The sequence below is a fragment of the Eubalaena glacialis genome, chromosome 5 (assembly GCF_028564815.1).
Source record: "Eubalaena glacialis isolate mEubGla1 chromosome 5, mEubGla1.1.hap2.+ XY, whole genome shotgun sequence".
NCBI classification, from domain to species: domain Eukaryota; kingdom Metazoa; phylum Chordata; class Mammalia; order Artiodactyla; family Balaenidae; genus Eubalaena; species Eubalaena glacialis.
Window position 1 is genome coordinate 108804721 of NC_083720.1, and position 18358 is coordinate 108823078.

Here is an 18358-nt window from a genome sequence, read left to right on the forward strand (position 1 = left end):
TTATTAATTTTTGGCTGCATCAGGTCTTAGTTGCGGCACACGGAATCTTCGTTGAGGTGTGCGGGCTCTTCCTTGCGGTGCGCGGGCTTCTCTCTAGTTGTGGTGTGCAGGCTCCGGGGCGCGTGGGCTCTGTAGTTGTGGCACGCAGGTTCCAAAGTGTGTGGGCTCTGCACACGTGGGCTCTCTAGTAAAGGCGCGCAAGCTCAGTAGTTGTGGCACGAGGGCTTAGTTGCCCTGCGGCACGTGGGATCCTAGTTCCCTGACCAGGGGTTGAACCTGTGTCCCCTGCATTGGAAGGCAGATTCTTTACCACTGGACCACCAGGGAAGTCCCTAATCCTCTACATTTTTGAAGATTAAAGTTTTATAACTGCCACTTCTAGACCCCTGGAACATAGGTGATTAAAGGGAGCTTTAAGGTGCTTCTAGTTCAGTGAGAGTAGTAACATAATCAAGGGTCATATTCATTTTTAAGATCATTGTCCTAGTGAATATTTTTGATTCATAGGTTGCCTTTACAGTACTCTGCTAAAGGTTTGGTCTGTTACTTAAGTTTTAAGCAAAGTTCTAGGACTGAAAATAGACCCCACATTGTGCTTTACTTCTCATAAATGAAGTTTTGCACTTTTTTTTTTTTTCAATTCAGGAGTTGCAAATTAGTGGGGAAATTGAAATTATGGAGGAAATTATTGAACACTTAATTAATATTATGGGTTTGTATATAATTGCATTTTTAAAAACATTAGCCAGCATTATGAGATGGTCGAATATAACCTAGATCTAAAAAAAACTTTCAAAGACTTAAATAGACTTTTATTTTTCAAAGAAAATAAAAACTTAGAAATTTGTTTTATGCATGATTTCACTGTTTAACTCTGATCAGTAAACTTTTAGAGTTGTGACAGCAAAAAGCAGTCACTTTGTAGCTTAAAATAAAGTCTCTCGTTTCAGAAGTTGTATTTCATGACTATTTAGTGTTGCACAACAGCTAACATATGAATATAATTTAGCCTGGCATTCTTATGAGCATTCCCTCATGGAGACATTTATGTAAAGAAATTCTGCCCATTGTGGAAAAAAAAAATCCCTCAATGATTCAAATAGATAAAACCATGATTGTCTCAGAATATAAATAGTGAAGATACACACCAATTTAGATGACTGTTTCTAACATTTAAAAGCTTGACTGGTATATTTTCTTAACATGTAAATATTAAAATATTAATTTATAATGTTTTCAAGTGTACGTTTCAAAAGATTATCTGACTTACTATTTGGTAAATTAATAGTAGTTTGGATTAGTGAAGTGAGGAGAGTGTTTTTTACACTTGAACCTTGGTTGAGAGTCAAATAGTAAAACATCAAAACTTTAGTGAAAATATTTTTAATTTGTTAAATTATGCTACAATAAATAGTCTGTTTAACATGTTTTGTTTGAATAGGTGATTTATGGGGATTTCCTATAAAGTGAGTATTAAGTCAAATTATGTCCTAGTTTGCATAGAAGTCTTTTATCTTCTTGGGAAACATGTGCATGCATGTGTGTGTAAGTGTATTATGGAAACTCAAATAGACCAACTTGTTTTCAGATACACATATATATATCTGCAAAGAATGATTTATAATCTCTGTAAACTCTTACTTTTTCAAAATGGTAACTTGTTACAAAAAAAAATTTCCGTATTTAGAAATTTTAGGTTTATTATAAGAGATAAAAGAAAAGGAAAAGATTTCTTTTTAAAAATAAATATGCTTTCAATTATTTGATATAGGACAGTTTCTATCCTGAAATCTTTCTTTGGTATTGAAGAGTTTTCAAAAGCATTTGCTCCCACAAAGAACCTACCCATTTTCCCCCCAGAGTATATTTTATAAACAAGTTAAGGAAAACAGAACACCTTGAAAATGTTGATTTATTATGGAAATATACCACCTTAAATAAACTCCATTATTATATAGTAACTTGCAAGTACTAATAAATTATATTTGCTTTAGACTAAAAGCATTGTTTGAAAGGAACGTTTGAGGTTTGGAATTCAAAAGCAATAATTTTATTAGTTATTTAGTTGAATAACTTACTGGTTTTATGCTGTGCTGTCTTTTTCTAAAGGTAAGATAATTTACGTTAGCCGAGCAAAGTACAGATTGCCAATATGAAGATTTCAGCTAGTATACAAAGAAGAAAAAAGAATGGAAAATAATATAAACCCATTTATCTCATTTAATTCTTATGAATAGTAGGCTTCATAGATCCCTTTTCTGTGTGACTAAAGCATTTAAAAATATTAATACTCTGTACAGTTTTTGTGATCTTTACAATTGGAAGTTGCTACTGGGTATCAGTAATTTTAGAATTAGAAGAGGTCTTAAAGCACATGTGCTTGGGCTTGTGAAGATTTAATAATGTACCCAAGATCACATAACTGGTTAATGATAAAGTTTCCATTATTATGGGAGATTGTAGATTTCCATGAGAGATTTCAGCATTCCAGTCTAAGAATTTCCCACTACATGTTACCTCTTAATTTTTAAAAAAGGATGTGTTACAGTGTTCCCTGGGATAATACAACAGTCAGAAGAAAAGAAATTGCCAAATTGCAGTTTGTTCTTTGGGGCACATGAGGAGATTCATTGAACTAATGGGAAAGACAGTTGTCTCCTTCAACCTCAAATGTATAGCCCTTACCTTAGCCCAGGCCCCATCCTCTTGAAAGGAGCCTGTACCTAAATCACCTCCGTAGCATCTCCTCAGCTGACAGCATCAACCAGCCAGCTAGCACAGGGGAGATCAGACTTTAAAATCACGGAGTTTGGTTTTGGAAGGAATTTGGATATCATTTAAATCAAACATCTCATTTTCAGAGACCCAGAGTAGACTAGTTTGCCAAAGGAAAGACATAATTCATAAATCATAACAGAGCTGAATTTAGAATCCAGGTCTCTGAAGCCCCAGAATAAGATTTTTTCCATTCTGCCATTCTGATTTCAAGCAGAAACCAGAAACATTTCAGATATATTGTTGGGAAAATATTCTACTGCCTGGGAAGTTGGACATTCAACTGACCACCTAAACAAACCCCTTAGGTCTCTTGCTAGTAAAATTATATAATTTTTAATACAGTAAAACAAGATATTATTATGAAAGAAAGGCTCATTTGGTTCTTCCTTCAATAAACCACACTGGATGTGGGTTAAGATGGAGCTCCACTGTGTCATATCCTCTATTGTGGCAGATAGTGGGATTTTGTTTTGCTTTGTTTTGGATAGTGTTTTGATGGGGCTTTACTACGGTAGGATCTGTAAGATGGTTAACCTGTACCTGATGACATAGGAGAGTAAACTATCAAAAAGCAGTGGTTGGTATTGAGTGCTCTAATTTCTTTGGGAACAAAATAAAGTTAGGAACAGAAAAGATCCCAAGAAAGAAATTGTAGTTGAAGTTTAAAAATCATAAGATTATTATGATGATTATTAGTAGTTTTCTACATTCATAAAGCAGTGAGGGAGGGGCAGGAAGAAACATAACAGCTTTCTCTCATGGAAACTAGTTTTAAAATTTGATGTCATTCCCTTTTTTTGATTTATTCTTTTCATTTCACTCTTTTCACCTCAGCATAGGACTGCCCTGTTCTACTCTTTTCCTTTCTTCCCTGTTCCCAGTATTTTCTTTTCCACCTGTCTCTACTCCATCTCAAGATCTGAGAAATTGTCTGTTTTCTAATGAGAGTATCTGTTGCCGTGTCATTTGTGGTGTAGTTACCACACACTCCCTATCCATTGCTCTGTGGGTTGGCAGCACATTCCTGATTATGAGAGATTGACTTGGAACCAGTACTGTGAGTATAGTATGAACAGCACTCCACACCCTGGGTGGGGACTATGAATAGAATTTTGCTTCCAGCAGTCAATCTACTTTATGTCTAAATTAAGTATCGTTTCCTTTCTTTCAGTGCTGTGGCCTCTGGTCTAGCCTAGTTTTTGCTGTTCTGTGACTGTTGTGTGAATACAGCTTAAACTCTCTTGTGCAGCTAGAGTATGTAAACACTCAAATATGTGAGCCTGTTCTCATTATTAAGGCACCTTAATGTTTCATTTCCATTCACATTCATTCCATTGAACTTGAAAGTGCATATACTTTTTTTTTTTTTTTTGGCTGTGTTGGGTCTTCGTTTCTGTGCGAGGGCTTTCTCTAGTTGTGGCGAGCGGGGGCCACTCTTCATCGCGGTGTGTGGGCCTCTCACTATCGCGGCCTCTCTTGTTGTGGACCACAGGCTCCAGACACGCAGGCTCAGTAGTTGTGGCTCACGGGCCTAGTTGCTCCGCAGCATGTGGGATCTTCCCAGACCAGGGCTCGAACCCGTGTCCCCTGCATTGGCAGGCAGATTCTCAACCACTGCACCACCAGGGAAGCCTGCATATACTTTTATAGTTACATTTCAGAAGAGTAGGAGGATGGAATCATAAATGTTACAGTTCATCATAGAGGATGCTACTAGTGACATTTTATGGAGAGAGAAATATTTTCAAAACTTATCTTTCTTTTCTAAGAGCCAAAACTGGTAAAGATGAACTACTCAGTTTTTATTTTTACCTTATTTCCCTTAGAATAGCAACCCCCCGCCCCCCCGCAAAAAAGAAAAAAAAAAAGATTGAGTCGTTATTTGGATTACTCCATGAACTTAAATAATTTAAATAATCAGTTTCCACAGAAGTAAATATGAATAAGCAGGGATTTTATGTGATATTGGTCAAGTATCACATGTACTTAAGTATTAATGACTTTATTATTATACTACTAAGATACAATATATTTTGTATCTCTGAAGAGCACACTATTATAGATGGATTCAACATCTTAACCAGAAAGAATCAAGTGCGTACTATGTTTCCAGGGCTGAAATTTAAAGAGATTTATGTTTTAGACCAGCATTGTCCAATTGAACTTCAGTGGAGGAAATGTCCTATATCTACAAAGTCCAGCTCTGTAGTTAAAAGCCACGTGTGACTGTTGAGCACTTGCATTGTAGCTAGTGCAACTAAGGAACTGAATATTTTATTTAAAATTACCTAGCCATTGAGTGCAGCTTCAAACCATTCTCACACAGTTAGTCCAATAAAAAATACCAAAGATTGGTTTGAAAAGCATTTGAGAAGAAGTATGCAGTAAGTCATTCTTTAGCTTAAAAACAACTGAGCATAGACATTTACTTCTCTCCTTTGATTTATCCAAGTGAAAAAAAATGAAGTTGCATTTTTAAATGCTAAGGAAAGTTAAAAGTGAAACCAAAACGAGCTTTCCAGTGTCTATAATCATAGTAATATAATACTGGTTTTGGAGTCCACAGAAATCAGAGGGTACTTTATCAGAAATTAGGGACCTAATTTAAATCTAACTCATACATAGTTAACATAGACCCAGTTTGGCTTTGATATAGAAACCTTCTGAAAAGCATGGATCGATATGTTTTAAGAAAGATTTAAAATGGATCTTACTAGTAATGAGTATCATCACAAGGTTTAAGACCCAACAGTTTTAACCTCCAAAATATTTCTTCATTTCATTCCAGTCTCTCAGTTCCTTCTGTTGCCCATGGACTATAGAACTAGCTTTCTAAATTGATCTCTCAGCTATAATTTGTCCTCTGTTTACCTGCCATGCAAATTTGAATACATTTCTTCTCTGCCTCCAGCCATTTAATAACTTTTTATCAGCTGAGCAGGATAAAATTCAGGCTTCTTAGATTATGGTATTTAAGGCTTTCCATTATTGTGTCTCTCCAGTCTCACCCTTTAGCATTTCCCATCTCACAAGTCATTCCAACACCACGTGTATTTGCGCACTCTCTCTCTCTCCTCCCCTCCCACTGCTCTTGCCCTCCCTCACCAACTTCCCTCCATACAGGCTATTTTATATTTTCATGCTTTTATTCATGCAGCTTTCTGCCTTAAAAGACTGTCTAAGTTTTCAGGCATTGCGTAGCTCAGGAAGCTTTCTCTCATCTTCCCACTTCCAGATGTTGGCCTATATTTTTCATTGAAATTATTTGTTTTAAAGAGCTTTTTTCTCCTCTTATAGACACCAGAAATTTGCCCTGGTCTAATTCATGGCTACATCCTTAGTTTCTACGACTATGCCTGACATATATAGATAGTCAGTAAGTGTTTGTTAATCTAAACTGAATATTGCAACATGGCTATTAATATTAAATGTTTAGTATATTCAGTGGTGCTATTTCAGATATGGAATACAACAATATTCTCTGATGAATTATGCTATATAGTGAGGAGAAATCCCACCTCCTTCTCCTCTGTTTTGTCCAACTCTAAGAGAAAATCACATACTTGTCAGTCACAGCCTGACCAACCAACAGCAAATGCAATCACTTTCCTTTAGAACTCTGTACTGTTTGAAAGCTTTAGAAGGGGCAGTTGAAGTCATAACAACAAAGGATCCTGGAGGATGCTAGAAGAGTTGTACAGCTGGCCCAGATTTATGGCTACTGCATTACACAAGACCATCATAGAGGAACTGTTCACTCTTGTTGCATTCCTACTCTGCACAAATTTTACATCTATAAAGTAGTTTATATTTCACAGAGTATTTCCCCATATACCTTTCCTCATTTATATATATTCATACTTGCATGTGTTCTGTTTCTCTTGGTTAAAAATTCTATTGATCACGTCTAGCTCTCAAAGGATTTTAGAATATATTCTATTCATGTATCATGCAGCATGGTGTAATATAGAATACAGTGGACTCTAGTGATCATAAACAAGGTACAATCTCTAATCTCCAGAAATTAACCCCCTCAAAAGAAAGCACAGAGAAAAACACTTCATACATGAATACATAATGTTGTTACTTTTGTTTCTCTGCTTTATTTGAAGGTTGAAATATTTTATTTGTTAGGACCTATAACTATAAAAATGCAGGATTTTAAATATTTTTTTACAGTTCTGAACTACAAAACCCGTCATTTTAGTGCATTTCTCTTTGAAACTTTTATCTATAATTTGGGTCATGTATTAAAGGTAAAGAAATGCCAAGCTAAAAGTGGTTATTTAATTCCTGATGTTGCAATTGCCTGAGTCTCATTTCCTTCATGTTACTTGTCTGAGCTTGAATATGTGTCACTTGTAAAACGTGTTTTTAGATTACAGTTTGCGCTGGCTTAGATACATTTTAATGTGAAGACTGTAGATTTGAACGTTTCATCTAAAATAGCTCTACATAATCTCAGAATATCATGCAAGTCTTCATAATTCCCTAACCATTAAAAGTGTAGTGTTCATGACCACATGCCACAACTTCATATGTTTAAAGTGTTAAGTGTGTTAAGTAAGTGTTGGTGGAAATTGACTCTCAGTCGTCAAGAATTTATGACAAAACACTAGCCTATTGAAAAGCTGCCTTTTAATGTTGCTATATAAATGTGGAGTCAATACCATGTTAGAGTTGCAGTTTAGAGGATCAGGTTACAGTTAAAGGATAATAAAATATTTGTTAGATTTTTTTTTTTCTTTTTTTATGGCTGCATTGGGTCTTCATTGCTGCGCCTGGGCTTTCTCTAGTTGTGGCGAGCAGTGGCTACTGTTCTTTGCAGTGCACGGGCTTCTCATTGAGGTGGCTTCTCTTGTTGTGGAGCATGGGCTCTAGGCGCACAAGCTTCAGTAGCTGTGATGCAGGGGCTCAGTAGTTGTGGCTCGCAGGCTCTAGAGCGCAGGCTCAGTAGTTGCGGCGCACAGACTTAGTTGCTCCGCGGCATGTGGGATCTTCCCGGACCAGAGCTCAAACCCGTGTCCCCTGCATTGGCAGGCAGATTCTTAACCACTGCGCCACCAGGGAAGTCCTGTCAGATTTTTATACCTTGTAATCTGACCAAAAAAATAGTACACTCTTAATTATGGTAAAGTAATACTAGAAATTAAAATATATCTTTAATTGTCAGAGTATGTATGATTACAGAATCTCTATAACTAGACTTCTATCCAGATGTTAATTCTTTAAGCCATTATTCTCTAGTCCCTATTCTTCTCATTCTCTCACCACTATTCTACAAAATGTTTTTTGGAGAGACTATATTCCTATGTGTTTTACATACCTATATTCACACACTCAATTTGATGTACTGCTTTTTTGGTGACATGTATTCAGGCTAATATTATTCTCCCATTTTTTCTTTTTCACTCTTTATTATTTCTATGCTAAGATTGTTAACTACAACTTTATTTTCCATGTCTGAAAACTAAATACATATAGGAAGTCAAAGAGAAGAAAATCATCTAGTGAAATGAGGAATACTCATGATCCTAAATGAACTCTAGTACACTGATTTACACAATGTAGGTTTCATTTAAATATTTACTAGCTGAGAAAAGAAATTTGCAAACCAACAAATTAGATACTGAGTCTAATTTTATCCCACAAAAGGCAAATAAATTCAGTTCTCCAATTGTAATGGTGACAGCTTAAAATTTTGCTATTGCAGTTTTAACATTGCAATGAAAGTAGCCACATGTGTATTTTATAAAATGTGTATTTGAATATTCTTAATAGGTCCATTGCACATGATTCAAAAATTTTGGCATTCAGGAAACTTTGTAATATTCTATAAATACTTAAGAGCATCTCTTTGTTTAAAAAAAAAGTCTGACACTTTCTAATTAAAATAACAATCACTAGGTTTTGTTGATGCGGGGAGATGGGTGCATATGAGGACTTGTACTCTCTGTTTTTGTGTCTGTTTAGAAGTTTTCATAATAAAAAGTTGTGTGTGTTTTTTTAATCACTCAGTTAATACCACATTCCTGGGATCTGGACCAAATCTAAAGTGCTAATATTATACATTTAAATATAGATAGAAAACATATCTGTTGTCTGGATCCTCCAAAAAAAGTCGTCAATAATGGTAGGACACCTTGTGGAAAATTAGGGATTACCCTTCTTTTGCAGACCAGACAGAGGAAGAAAGCTACTACCTATCTAGTTAGTGTCTACTGGGTGCCTTTTGTGTAGGTCATCAGAAAGCCAAGAAGTGTTTCTATCTGTCAGCATGGAAAACATGCCTCTATTATACACCAATGCAGATTCTCTTGGTAAAGGACATGTAATTTTATAGTAATTCCTGAAACTGTTACATTTATTATTTAATTCAGAAATGGAAAGCTTATTATAAGGGCTAACCTTTCTTGTAAGCACAACTGAGTAGTAAATTTTGGCTGAGAACTTTAATCTGATTCTAACCTTTTTATAACCATGACTGTGTAGTAAATATTGCCTGGGAACTTGACTCTGGTTATATCTGCCATGCCATTAAGTGAAAGGAACATGGTTAACAACGTTTTTTTTTAAAGATGCATTCCGGAATACAAGAAGCTCACAAAAGATTCCTACCACTTTAATTAACATAAACACCCCACCCCTACCTCAGCCTTAGAAGGGAAAAGTTCTTCCTGCCCCTTAATTGTCCTGCTAAGCTAGTCATCCATTTTGTGTTTCCAGAGTGTTTGTGCCCTGTTACTCTGAAGCGGTAAAGCATCATAAGGCAATGTCCTCCCTCCCCCTGGGTGTGGTACTGAGAACATTTACAGACCAGTAGTTCATCACGGGAAGATGATTTATTGTTATATATATTTTTGTGTGTGTAAATTTATTTGTTTGTTTGTTTATTTAGGCTGTGTTGGGTCTTCATTGCTGCACACGGGCTTTCTCTAGTTGCGGCGAGCGGGGGCTACTCATCATTGCGGTGTGCGGGCTTCTCATTGCGGGTGGCTTCTCTTCTTGTGGAGCATGGGCTCTAGGTGTGCAAGCTTCAGTAGTTATGGCACGCGGGCTCAGTAGTTGTGGCTCGCAGGCTCTAGAGCACAGGCTCAGTAGTTGTGGCACACAGGCTTAGTTGCTCCACGGCATGTGGGATCTTCCCAGACCAGGGCTTGAACCCATGTCTCCTGCATTGGCAGGCAGATTCTCAACCACTGTGCCACCAGGGAAGTCCTGGTGTTATATTTTTAAGAAGAGTTTGTGAAAGTTACATTAATTTGTCTTACAGAGGAACGCAAGGATTGAAAAAAGTTTACTAGTGTTGTCAGAGTAAAGGAAACAAAACATAGGCGAGCAAAAGACAGGGAATGTGGACGCTGTGAAATAATGTAAGAATAGTTATAAAGCACCACCAGAGAATGGAAATTAAAATTAAAATTTATTTACTCTCATACAGCCACTTTGCAGAAATAGTTATGAAGCAGTAAATTCAATTAATATGGGGTGTGAAATTGTTATTACAGGCGTAACATCCAAGTGGCTGAAGTTCTCTCCTCTGGCTACTGAATAGGTTTGCTGCAACTTCCTACTTTTCATTGTGAGGTAAAACCATATTGCCTCCATACATTTGGGTCTTTCCCTTGGCCTTGTTGGTTTTACTGTCCTGTAGGTTACAATGCCAGGTTTGTCATTTGGTCAAGTTACCTTTGGAAAATTCCTCAAAACTTTAGCGTGGACGTTCTGTACAATAAAACAAAAAGTTCTTTGTGCCCCTTGAAAATAGCAGTTCTTCTTACATAACCAATTAACTATGTTCATTACATTTAAATTAGATAAAACTAATAAATAAATTAGATAAAACTGTTTTTTGACATCTTCTACAATCCTTTCAAATCACATTCATCTTAAACCAGAGGAATTTTTTTATGCATTTTAATTTATTTTTTATTTTTACTTTTGGCTGCGTTGGGTCTTTGTTGCTGTGCATGGGCTTTTCTTTAGTCATGGCGAGCAGGGGCCACTCTTCGTTGCAGTGCACAGGCTTCTCATAGCGGTGGCTTCTCTTATTGTGGAGCATGGGCTGGCTCTATGCATGCGGGTTTCAGTAGTTGTGGCTCGCAGGCTCTAGAGTGCAGGCTCAGTAGTTGTGGCGCATGGGCTTAGTTGCTCTGCGGCATGTGGGATCTTACTGGTCCAGGGCTCGAACCCGTGTGCCCTGCATTGGCAGGCGGGTTCTTAACTACTGTGCCACCAGGGAAGCCCACTTTTTTTTTTTTTTTTTTTGGCTACGTTGGGTCTTTGTTGCCGCGCTTGAGCTTTTCTCTAGTTGCAGCGAGCGGGGGCTACTCTTCCCTGCGGTGCACAGGCTTCTCATTGCGGTGGCTTTTCTTGTTGCAAAGCATGGGCTCTAGGCGCATGGGCTCAGTAGTTGTGGCGTGCAGGGTCAGTAGTTGTGGCTCACGGGCTCTAGAGAGCAGGCTCAGTAGTTGTGGCGCACGGGCTTAGTTGCTTCGCGGCATGTGGGGTCTTCCCGGACCAGGGCTCAAACCCGTGTCCCCTGCATTGGCAGGCTGCGGCACCAGGGAAGTCCCAGAGAGGAGGTTTTTTTTAATCATTTATTTTACCATGAGACTTCCCTGTGGTAGAATGGAATCATTTTTTTTAAAGTTCTGGTACATACTTGGATTTTCAATTCCAAAACTCTTTTTATTAATTATAGTATTATTTGATACTTATGTTCACTGTATACAAAACTGGACAAAATAGGAGTCTTCTGTATTGTGCATGCTTCTCCTGGTAAACATTGTTATAAGAACAGTACACAACTTCCTCTCCATCAAGTCCATGGCCAGTCATTTATCCTTCAACTCTTCCCAGCATTACTCCTATCCTTTGCCTCAGCATGAGCTCCCAATTTTTCCAGCCCATCATTTCCATCCTGGTTTCCAACCTGGTTTCTGTGGTGCCATTTAACTATTTCATTCATTTATTCATCTCTTTTTCTTTTAACAATCTCTGTTAAACACCTCCTAGCACAAGGGGATAATTCATTTTGTGAAGTACCTGTCCTCAAGTTTGCAAACTAGTAAAAAAGAAACCCTCACATACCTTGATTATCTGCTACCATGCATCCCATATCACTCCTCAGTTCTAGGTATTTCCCATGGTCTGCTTTCTCTAGTGCCTAGAAAAAGCCACAAAACCATTCTGATTGGTTCCAATAAAATTCATGCATTCTAGCCTAATCTAAACTCTCACTGTAACATAAAAGCTTTCATGGGTTTTTTTGCTGACTCAACACTTTCTTCACAGCAGAATTTCTTTACTCTTCTCAGGAAGTGATTTACTTTTATTACCAGGAGTATGGCAAATTTCTGATGAGTATCTTGAGATTCCCTCTGTATTTTCACTCTTTCGTTTGTTCATCACTTCTTTCTCTTAAGAAGGAAAGGTTCTTCCTCCCTGCTAAATTAACTATCCCATGTATGTTGGTTTTTTCCCATCTCCTCCTCCTGGTTCCTTCACATTTTTCCATCAGTTTTTCCCACTATCATTTGCAATCTCCTCCAATCTACAGATTTATTATCCACTGCCTAAAAACATCCTCAGACATTTCACTCTTCCAAAAAGACCCTAATAACTCATCTAGTCTCATTTAGTTTATTTTTTAAAATCTTTTTTCTTTCTCAAACCCTCAAACTTCTTGAAAGAATAGTGTTACTCATTTTCTCAATTTACTATCATTTAGTCTGATTTGGTCTCTCACCTGTCTGTGCAATGGAAATAGTCCTCTTAAAGGTCATCAGTGACCTTTGTGTATCACATATATTCATCTTTTCATTCATTCATTCATATTTACTCAGAAAATATTTATTTTGTGCTTGCTATGCATCAGACACTTGCTAGATACTAGAGGTATATCTGAAAAAGACACAATTCTTTTTGTCAGAGTTTATAATTTTGGTAGAGGAAACAAACAAGTAGAGAGAGAACTATCAATATTAGGCAGTGGAAGAGTCACAATTTTTTAAGCATAAGGCAATATGAAAGTACAAGAAGCAATATCTAACTCAGCCTTTAGGTGGTCATGAAAGCTTTTGTGGACATGAAAGATTTTTTTCCTTTAAGGCTTCTCTTAAAGGAAAAAGAAAAAGTATTCAAAAGAAAAGCGGAGGAAAGGCATTTCTAGCAGGGAAAGTATCTTTCAGGAAAGAATCTAAAAGTTTCTATGCTTTTGGTTATCTGTAAATTCAGTAACACAAGTGCAAAATTTGGAGAAGTGCATGGTGATGATGCCCTGGAACAAGGGTTCTACCTGGATTGAGTTTTTAAAGTTCTGTTTCAATGTTTGTGTATTTCAGTGTGCTTTGGGCGGGCAGGCAGAGAAGAGAGGTCTATGCCTTTCATCTAATTCTAGCAAGTAAGAACCTATGACTTCAGAATATGAAGAGCCACTGCTATAAATGTAGTCAAGGACCAGCTTATGGAAAGGCTTTGAATACTAAGCTAAGGAGATACTAAACTGTATCTTGAAGACTCTAGTTTGAAGAACTTTAAGAAATACAGTATTATGCTCAGATTTTCATTTCTGGAAAGTTCACTCTTTGTAATGTGCATTATAATATGAGACAAGCAAGAAAGCAAGACTGCAGAGAGGGGAATCTAGGACACATGAAGTAGTCCAGGCTTGAGCTGAATAGTCATCTATGATAGTGATCATGAGTACAAAGAAGAGGGATGAGTCAGAAACATTTAGAAGGTAGAATTTAGATTTTAGTGAGGTTCTGCCCCCCTCATACAGAGCACACACCGTACATCCCTACACAGCTCCCCCACCACCACCCCCCGTCCCCACATGTCCCGTCTTAAGTATTTTGTACTTCTACATTTTAAATTATTTGAGCTTGGGACTGTGTCTTTGGATTTTCCATCCCTCATAGCACCTAGTGCAAAGAATGATGTTTCTATAGCATACACTGTGTTCTAAGAGCTCTGCATATATTAATTCATTTAATGCTCACAACAACCCTATGAGATGCACACTACTATTATACCCTCTTTTCAGTTGAAGAAGAGTCACAGGAAGGTTAAATACCTTCCTAAAGTCATGCACCTGGTAAGTACTGGAGCTGAGATTCAAACCCTGGCAAATCTAGCTTCGGAGTCCAGGCTCTTAACCAGTATGCCAAACTGCCTCAAAACTGTAGTCACATTTTTGAATACCACCTATCCATTCTTAAATTTAAAGCAATGTATAAAAATGTTCTAGTCTCACAAGAATAAATTTAGTGCCTTATTTGATTTGTGTGGAACAGCTAATGATTTTGCTTTCTAATGTTTATGTTTTAATCCTTTCAGAACCAATTCGAAGATACAAAACTTACCACAGTGATATCTTTAGTACCTCCAGTGAAAGTCCATCTATTATTTCCTCTGAATCAGATTTCAGACAAGGTGAGAGGGATCTCAACAAGCAAAATGTTCTTAAGAAACCATGATTGTTCTTCTCTTTCAGTAGTGTTGAGATATAAGGTGTCAAAAGAATAATTCTATATAAAATTTTTTAATTGTAAAAAACTTCCAGTTACTCATTTTAACAGTATTATAGGAACTTGATAGCAGTTTCATCAAATAGCAGTGTAGTCATTTTCGTGGTAGAGAAAATAATTGTTTTCAAAATAACATGACTTACCTCTAAAGAGTTTATTGACATTATGTCACTAATTTGATTACATGAATATGATTTGTAAAAATTATCTTATGTGTCTGCTGAATTCTTGAGTTTTAAATAAGATTACTTGATATTTTTATCACTTGTACTATTTTTGTTTCATTCACAATTAGTGAGAAAAAGTGAAGCGTCAAAGAGATTTGAGTCCAACAGTGGTCTCCCAGGGGTAGATGAAACCCCAAGTCAAGGCCAGTCACAGAGACCAAGGTATGTAATATGAAAAAATGATAATATATTTCCTGTTGCTGGTGTTTTTTTTTTCTTTGTTAGAATCAAGGAGAATTTTTAAAAATTATTCTTTTTCCTCTATTTTCTCCATTTTCCTTTTCCTTTTCCTCCTCTTTAAGTTCTTGCAAATTCATTCAATTATGTAAAAGATGTTATAGTAGTTTGAGTTATTGGAATCTTTTAAAATTAAAATTGGCCCTGATTATTTATAGTTTGTGCTTGGTTTTTTAAATTAACATGAATATAAAATAACTTATTAACAGTAAGGAAGTTCTGAAGTCACGGCATTAAACATCTGTGAGAAGATAGTAAACTTTGATTTCTAAGAGAATAATACTTCTTTCGAGGTTGAATGGGCTCAACAAGCAGGCTTTCAGTGAGTATTTGTGGAATGAATAATTAATAGGTTACTACTGAATAACCTATTATGTAAAAAGTTAATTTTTCACTACATCTTTCCTGGCTTAAAAGAGGTCATCTTGTATTTTTTAAAGCCCACTTCGGGCTGTTTAGAGTTCACTTTCATACTGAAATACTCAGGTTTCTTATAAGGTGTCGTGTATTATTCTTGTGCTAGGGTTAGAATGGTGGTATTATAGGCATGGATTGATTTACTTTGTTTGAACTGAGAAGTGTCAAATCAGTAGTGAATATATTAATGTGTATCTTTTGCAGGTGTGTACAGGTTCCTTACATGAACAGAAGCATGTTATTAATGTTAAGCATTAATTTGAAATTCATAATGTGATATTAGAGAACCAGAGGTTGCTGCCAAATTTACTCCCAAACGACAGGAATCCTCTTAAATTTGATATCAGTTCATTTAGTTCAAGTGCCATTATACACAAAAGAATCATTTGAAAATTAACAAAAACTTGCCCCTGAGTTGATTAATTCTGGTAGACACTGTTTCATACCTGTAAACTATTAATAGACCAGGTAACCCTAGCCATGTGATTAAAGCAGACAATTTATCCAGGGTTTAGACTCCAAGTAATTACATTGCACTAAAATTATTCCTTAATATTCCAGTTTTTATGAAATTTGTGTGTTTTTCTCTTCCCTCTTGTTGCTTTTAAAATAGTCTATGAGGGACTTCCCTGGCAGTCCAATGGTTAAGACTTCGCCTTCCAACACAGGGGGTACAGGTTCAATCCCTGGTTGGGGAGCTAAGATCCCACATGCCTGGAGGCCAGAAAACGAAAACATAAAATAGAAGCAACATTGTAACAAATTCAATAAAGACTTTTAAAATGGTCCACATCCAAAAAAAGTCTTAAAAAAAAAAAAAAGTAGTCTATGATACTTTCTTTGAGGAAAGCTCAAATAAGTATTCATTTACCTAAAGTGGTATGTATGATCTTTGCATAATAGCATTTTCTATTTTTATGACCCCATTGTGGTAATAGTATTTGTGATTACAATTTTGGTAATTTTGACCAAAGAGGTAAGAGACAAAGACAGATCTATGCTTGATATTACATAATTTTGTTAAAGAAGCAAAACTGTTTTGGGATGACCAGCAATACGAAGCAAACGTTGAATTGCACTAAGCTCTGTGTTGAATCGAGGAAGTCACTCTTCTCTATATATGTAATTTGGAGAAAACTTATAAATAGTTAATATGATGCCCTTTTAACTTAATCAGAAGTAGGAGTAAAGATAACAACTGGAAGAATTGTTGGGATTATGTGTTGATTGATTGATTGTTTTTCTGTTTTTTTCTTTACAGTAGGTCCTTGTTGGTTATCTATTTTAAATATAGCAGTGTGTACATGTCAATCCCAAACTCCCAGTCTGATTGATTGATTTTATAGTCAATTTGCTAGTTATTTAAAATACATATTCCTCCAAACAAAATTGAACCATTTTGTGAGTCTTATTTCAATTTTCTTGATAAGGTACCTCAAAAGCGTCAGGATTATAAGAGAATCTTAGTTTTGACTATTTCCAGTTTAATTTTAGGAAACATTAACATTGAGGCCTTAGCTCATCAAATCGTAATTTAGTGATAAACTACCTTTTATTTCACACTTTAAGAGGGTAAAAAACACAACATAGTGTTCATAGTATCTGCATTAGATAAAGTTATAGGTGAAAAAAAAATATTTCAAGAGAAGTAGATTGTTAGGTCTGTGTATTTATTACATTTAATGTAAGGTGCTAAAACTCTACTTCTTTTAGAGTACCCCATCTCTTCTTTCTGCCCAAGGAAAAACACATTAACTAAGGTATTGTCTAGATTCCTTATTCAAGTGCAGAGTTTTCTGTATGTGTACAAAGGCTTCTGATAATATCCTTAACATGCTGGTACTTAATCGGGAGGTTCTGTTTGTTCTTTAGGTCACATATTTGTGACATCTATAAATAGTTCTGTATTTAGACATGCTGCCTGCTTCTTTATAAAATTTCCATTTCTTTAGCTAGAATGAAATGGAAAAACAGATCCAGACAGTGCTATTGATTTGTATCATAGTGGGTGGGGGGAGATTAACAGGAAGTTATGAGTCAGATCCAGAAGAATGAGTAATTTTTGGATTTTGAGCTATCAAAAGTGTCTTTCAGTGACCAAAAAAGATATTCAAAGCTGTTTTCCAAAGAGCAACTCTAAGTTTTTTTTCTGTGTTAACTTTTGAAGTACAATTTTTACATAGTGCAATTCCCACTGCTTCTGTGCCTATCTGCTTAATGATGTAACCATTTTTTCTGTCTCAAAAGAACCTATTTATTCATTCCTAAATCATCTAGGTTTTCTGAGTTTTTTGTTCGTTTTTCTTTTTCTTTCTTTCCTTCTTTCCTTCCTTCTTCCTTCCTTCCTTCCTCCCTCCTTCCCTCCCTTCCTTCCTTCCTTCCTTCCTTCCTTTCTTCCTTCATTGGGTCTTCGTTGCTGCGTGTGGGCTTTCTCTGGTTGCGGTGAGCAGGGGCTACTCTTCCTTGTGGTGCGTGGGCTTCTCATTGCAGTGGCTTCTCTTGTTGTGGAGCACGGGCTCTGGAGCGCAGGCTCAGTAGTTGTGGTGCATGGGCCTAGTTCCGCGGCGTGTGGGATCTTCCCGGACCAGGGCTCGAACCTGTGTCCCCTGCATTGGCAGGGGGATTCTTAACCACTGCGCCACCAGGGAAGTCCCTGTTCGTTTGTTTTGTCTGTTTAGTTTGTTTGTTTTTTGCCTCTCAAACGTTTCAGTCTTTATAGGAATTTCTACCAGATACTGTGTTGGGCCAGATAAAGTGATGATCAGTCATTTTTTGCTACCTGTTTGTAGCTCTGGTATAAAACAATTTGAACAAGAAGGCTAATATATTTGATGAAAATGACAGGTGTGAGTTAAAATGTATAGATTCAAATTCTTACCATTTTCCTTGACCCCATTAAGTGAGAGTGAGCCATAAAATCATGTTCAATCATTTGCGCAACAAATGATTATTGAGTACCTGCCATGTACTGGGTACTTATAGGTACTGGAGATGGAGTCATGAACAAGATCAAGAAGTCCCTCAAGAGATTTTCTAGTGCTGAGGGATAGCCAGTAAACCACTGAAAAAACAAGTAAGTAATGCACCATCAGAGTGTGATGGTGCTTGGAAGAAAAATAAATCAGGCTAAAGGGATAGAAACTACAGGGGTGTGATGTCCAAATT

General features: G+C 36.6%; 1 protein-coding gene across 12 annotated transcripts in view; it reads left to right on the forward strand.

Moving 5' to 3' along the window:
* Positions 1 to 18358, forward strand: part of PTPN13 (protein tyrosine phosphatase non-receptor type 13) — a 226512-nt gene that overhangs the window by 107981 nt on the left and 100173 nt on the right. For all 12 annotated transcript variants that reach the window (XM_061192478.1, XM_061192479.1, XM_061192482.1 and 9 more), the window contains 2 exons: positions 14122 to 14217; positions 14608 to 14701. In XM_061192478.1, the coding sequence (XP_061048461.1) occupies positions 14122 to 14217; positions 14608 to 14701 (190 nt within the window). The remainder of the gene's footprint in view (positions 1 to 14121; positions 14218 to 14607; positions 14702 to 18358) is intronic.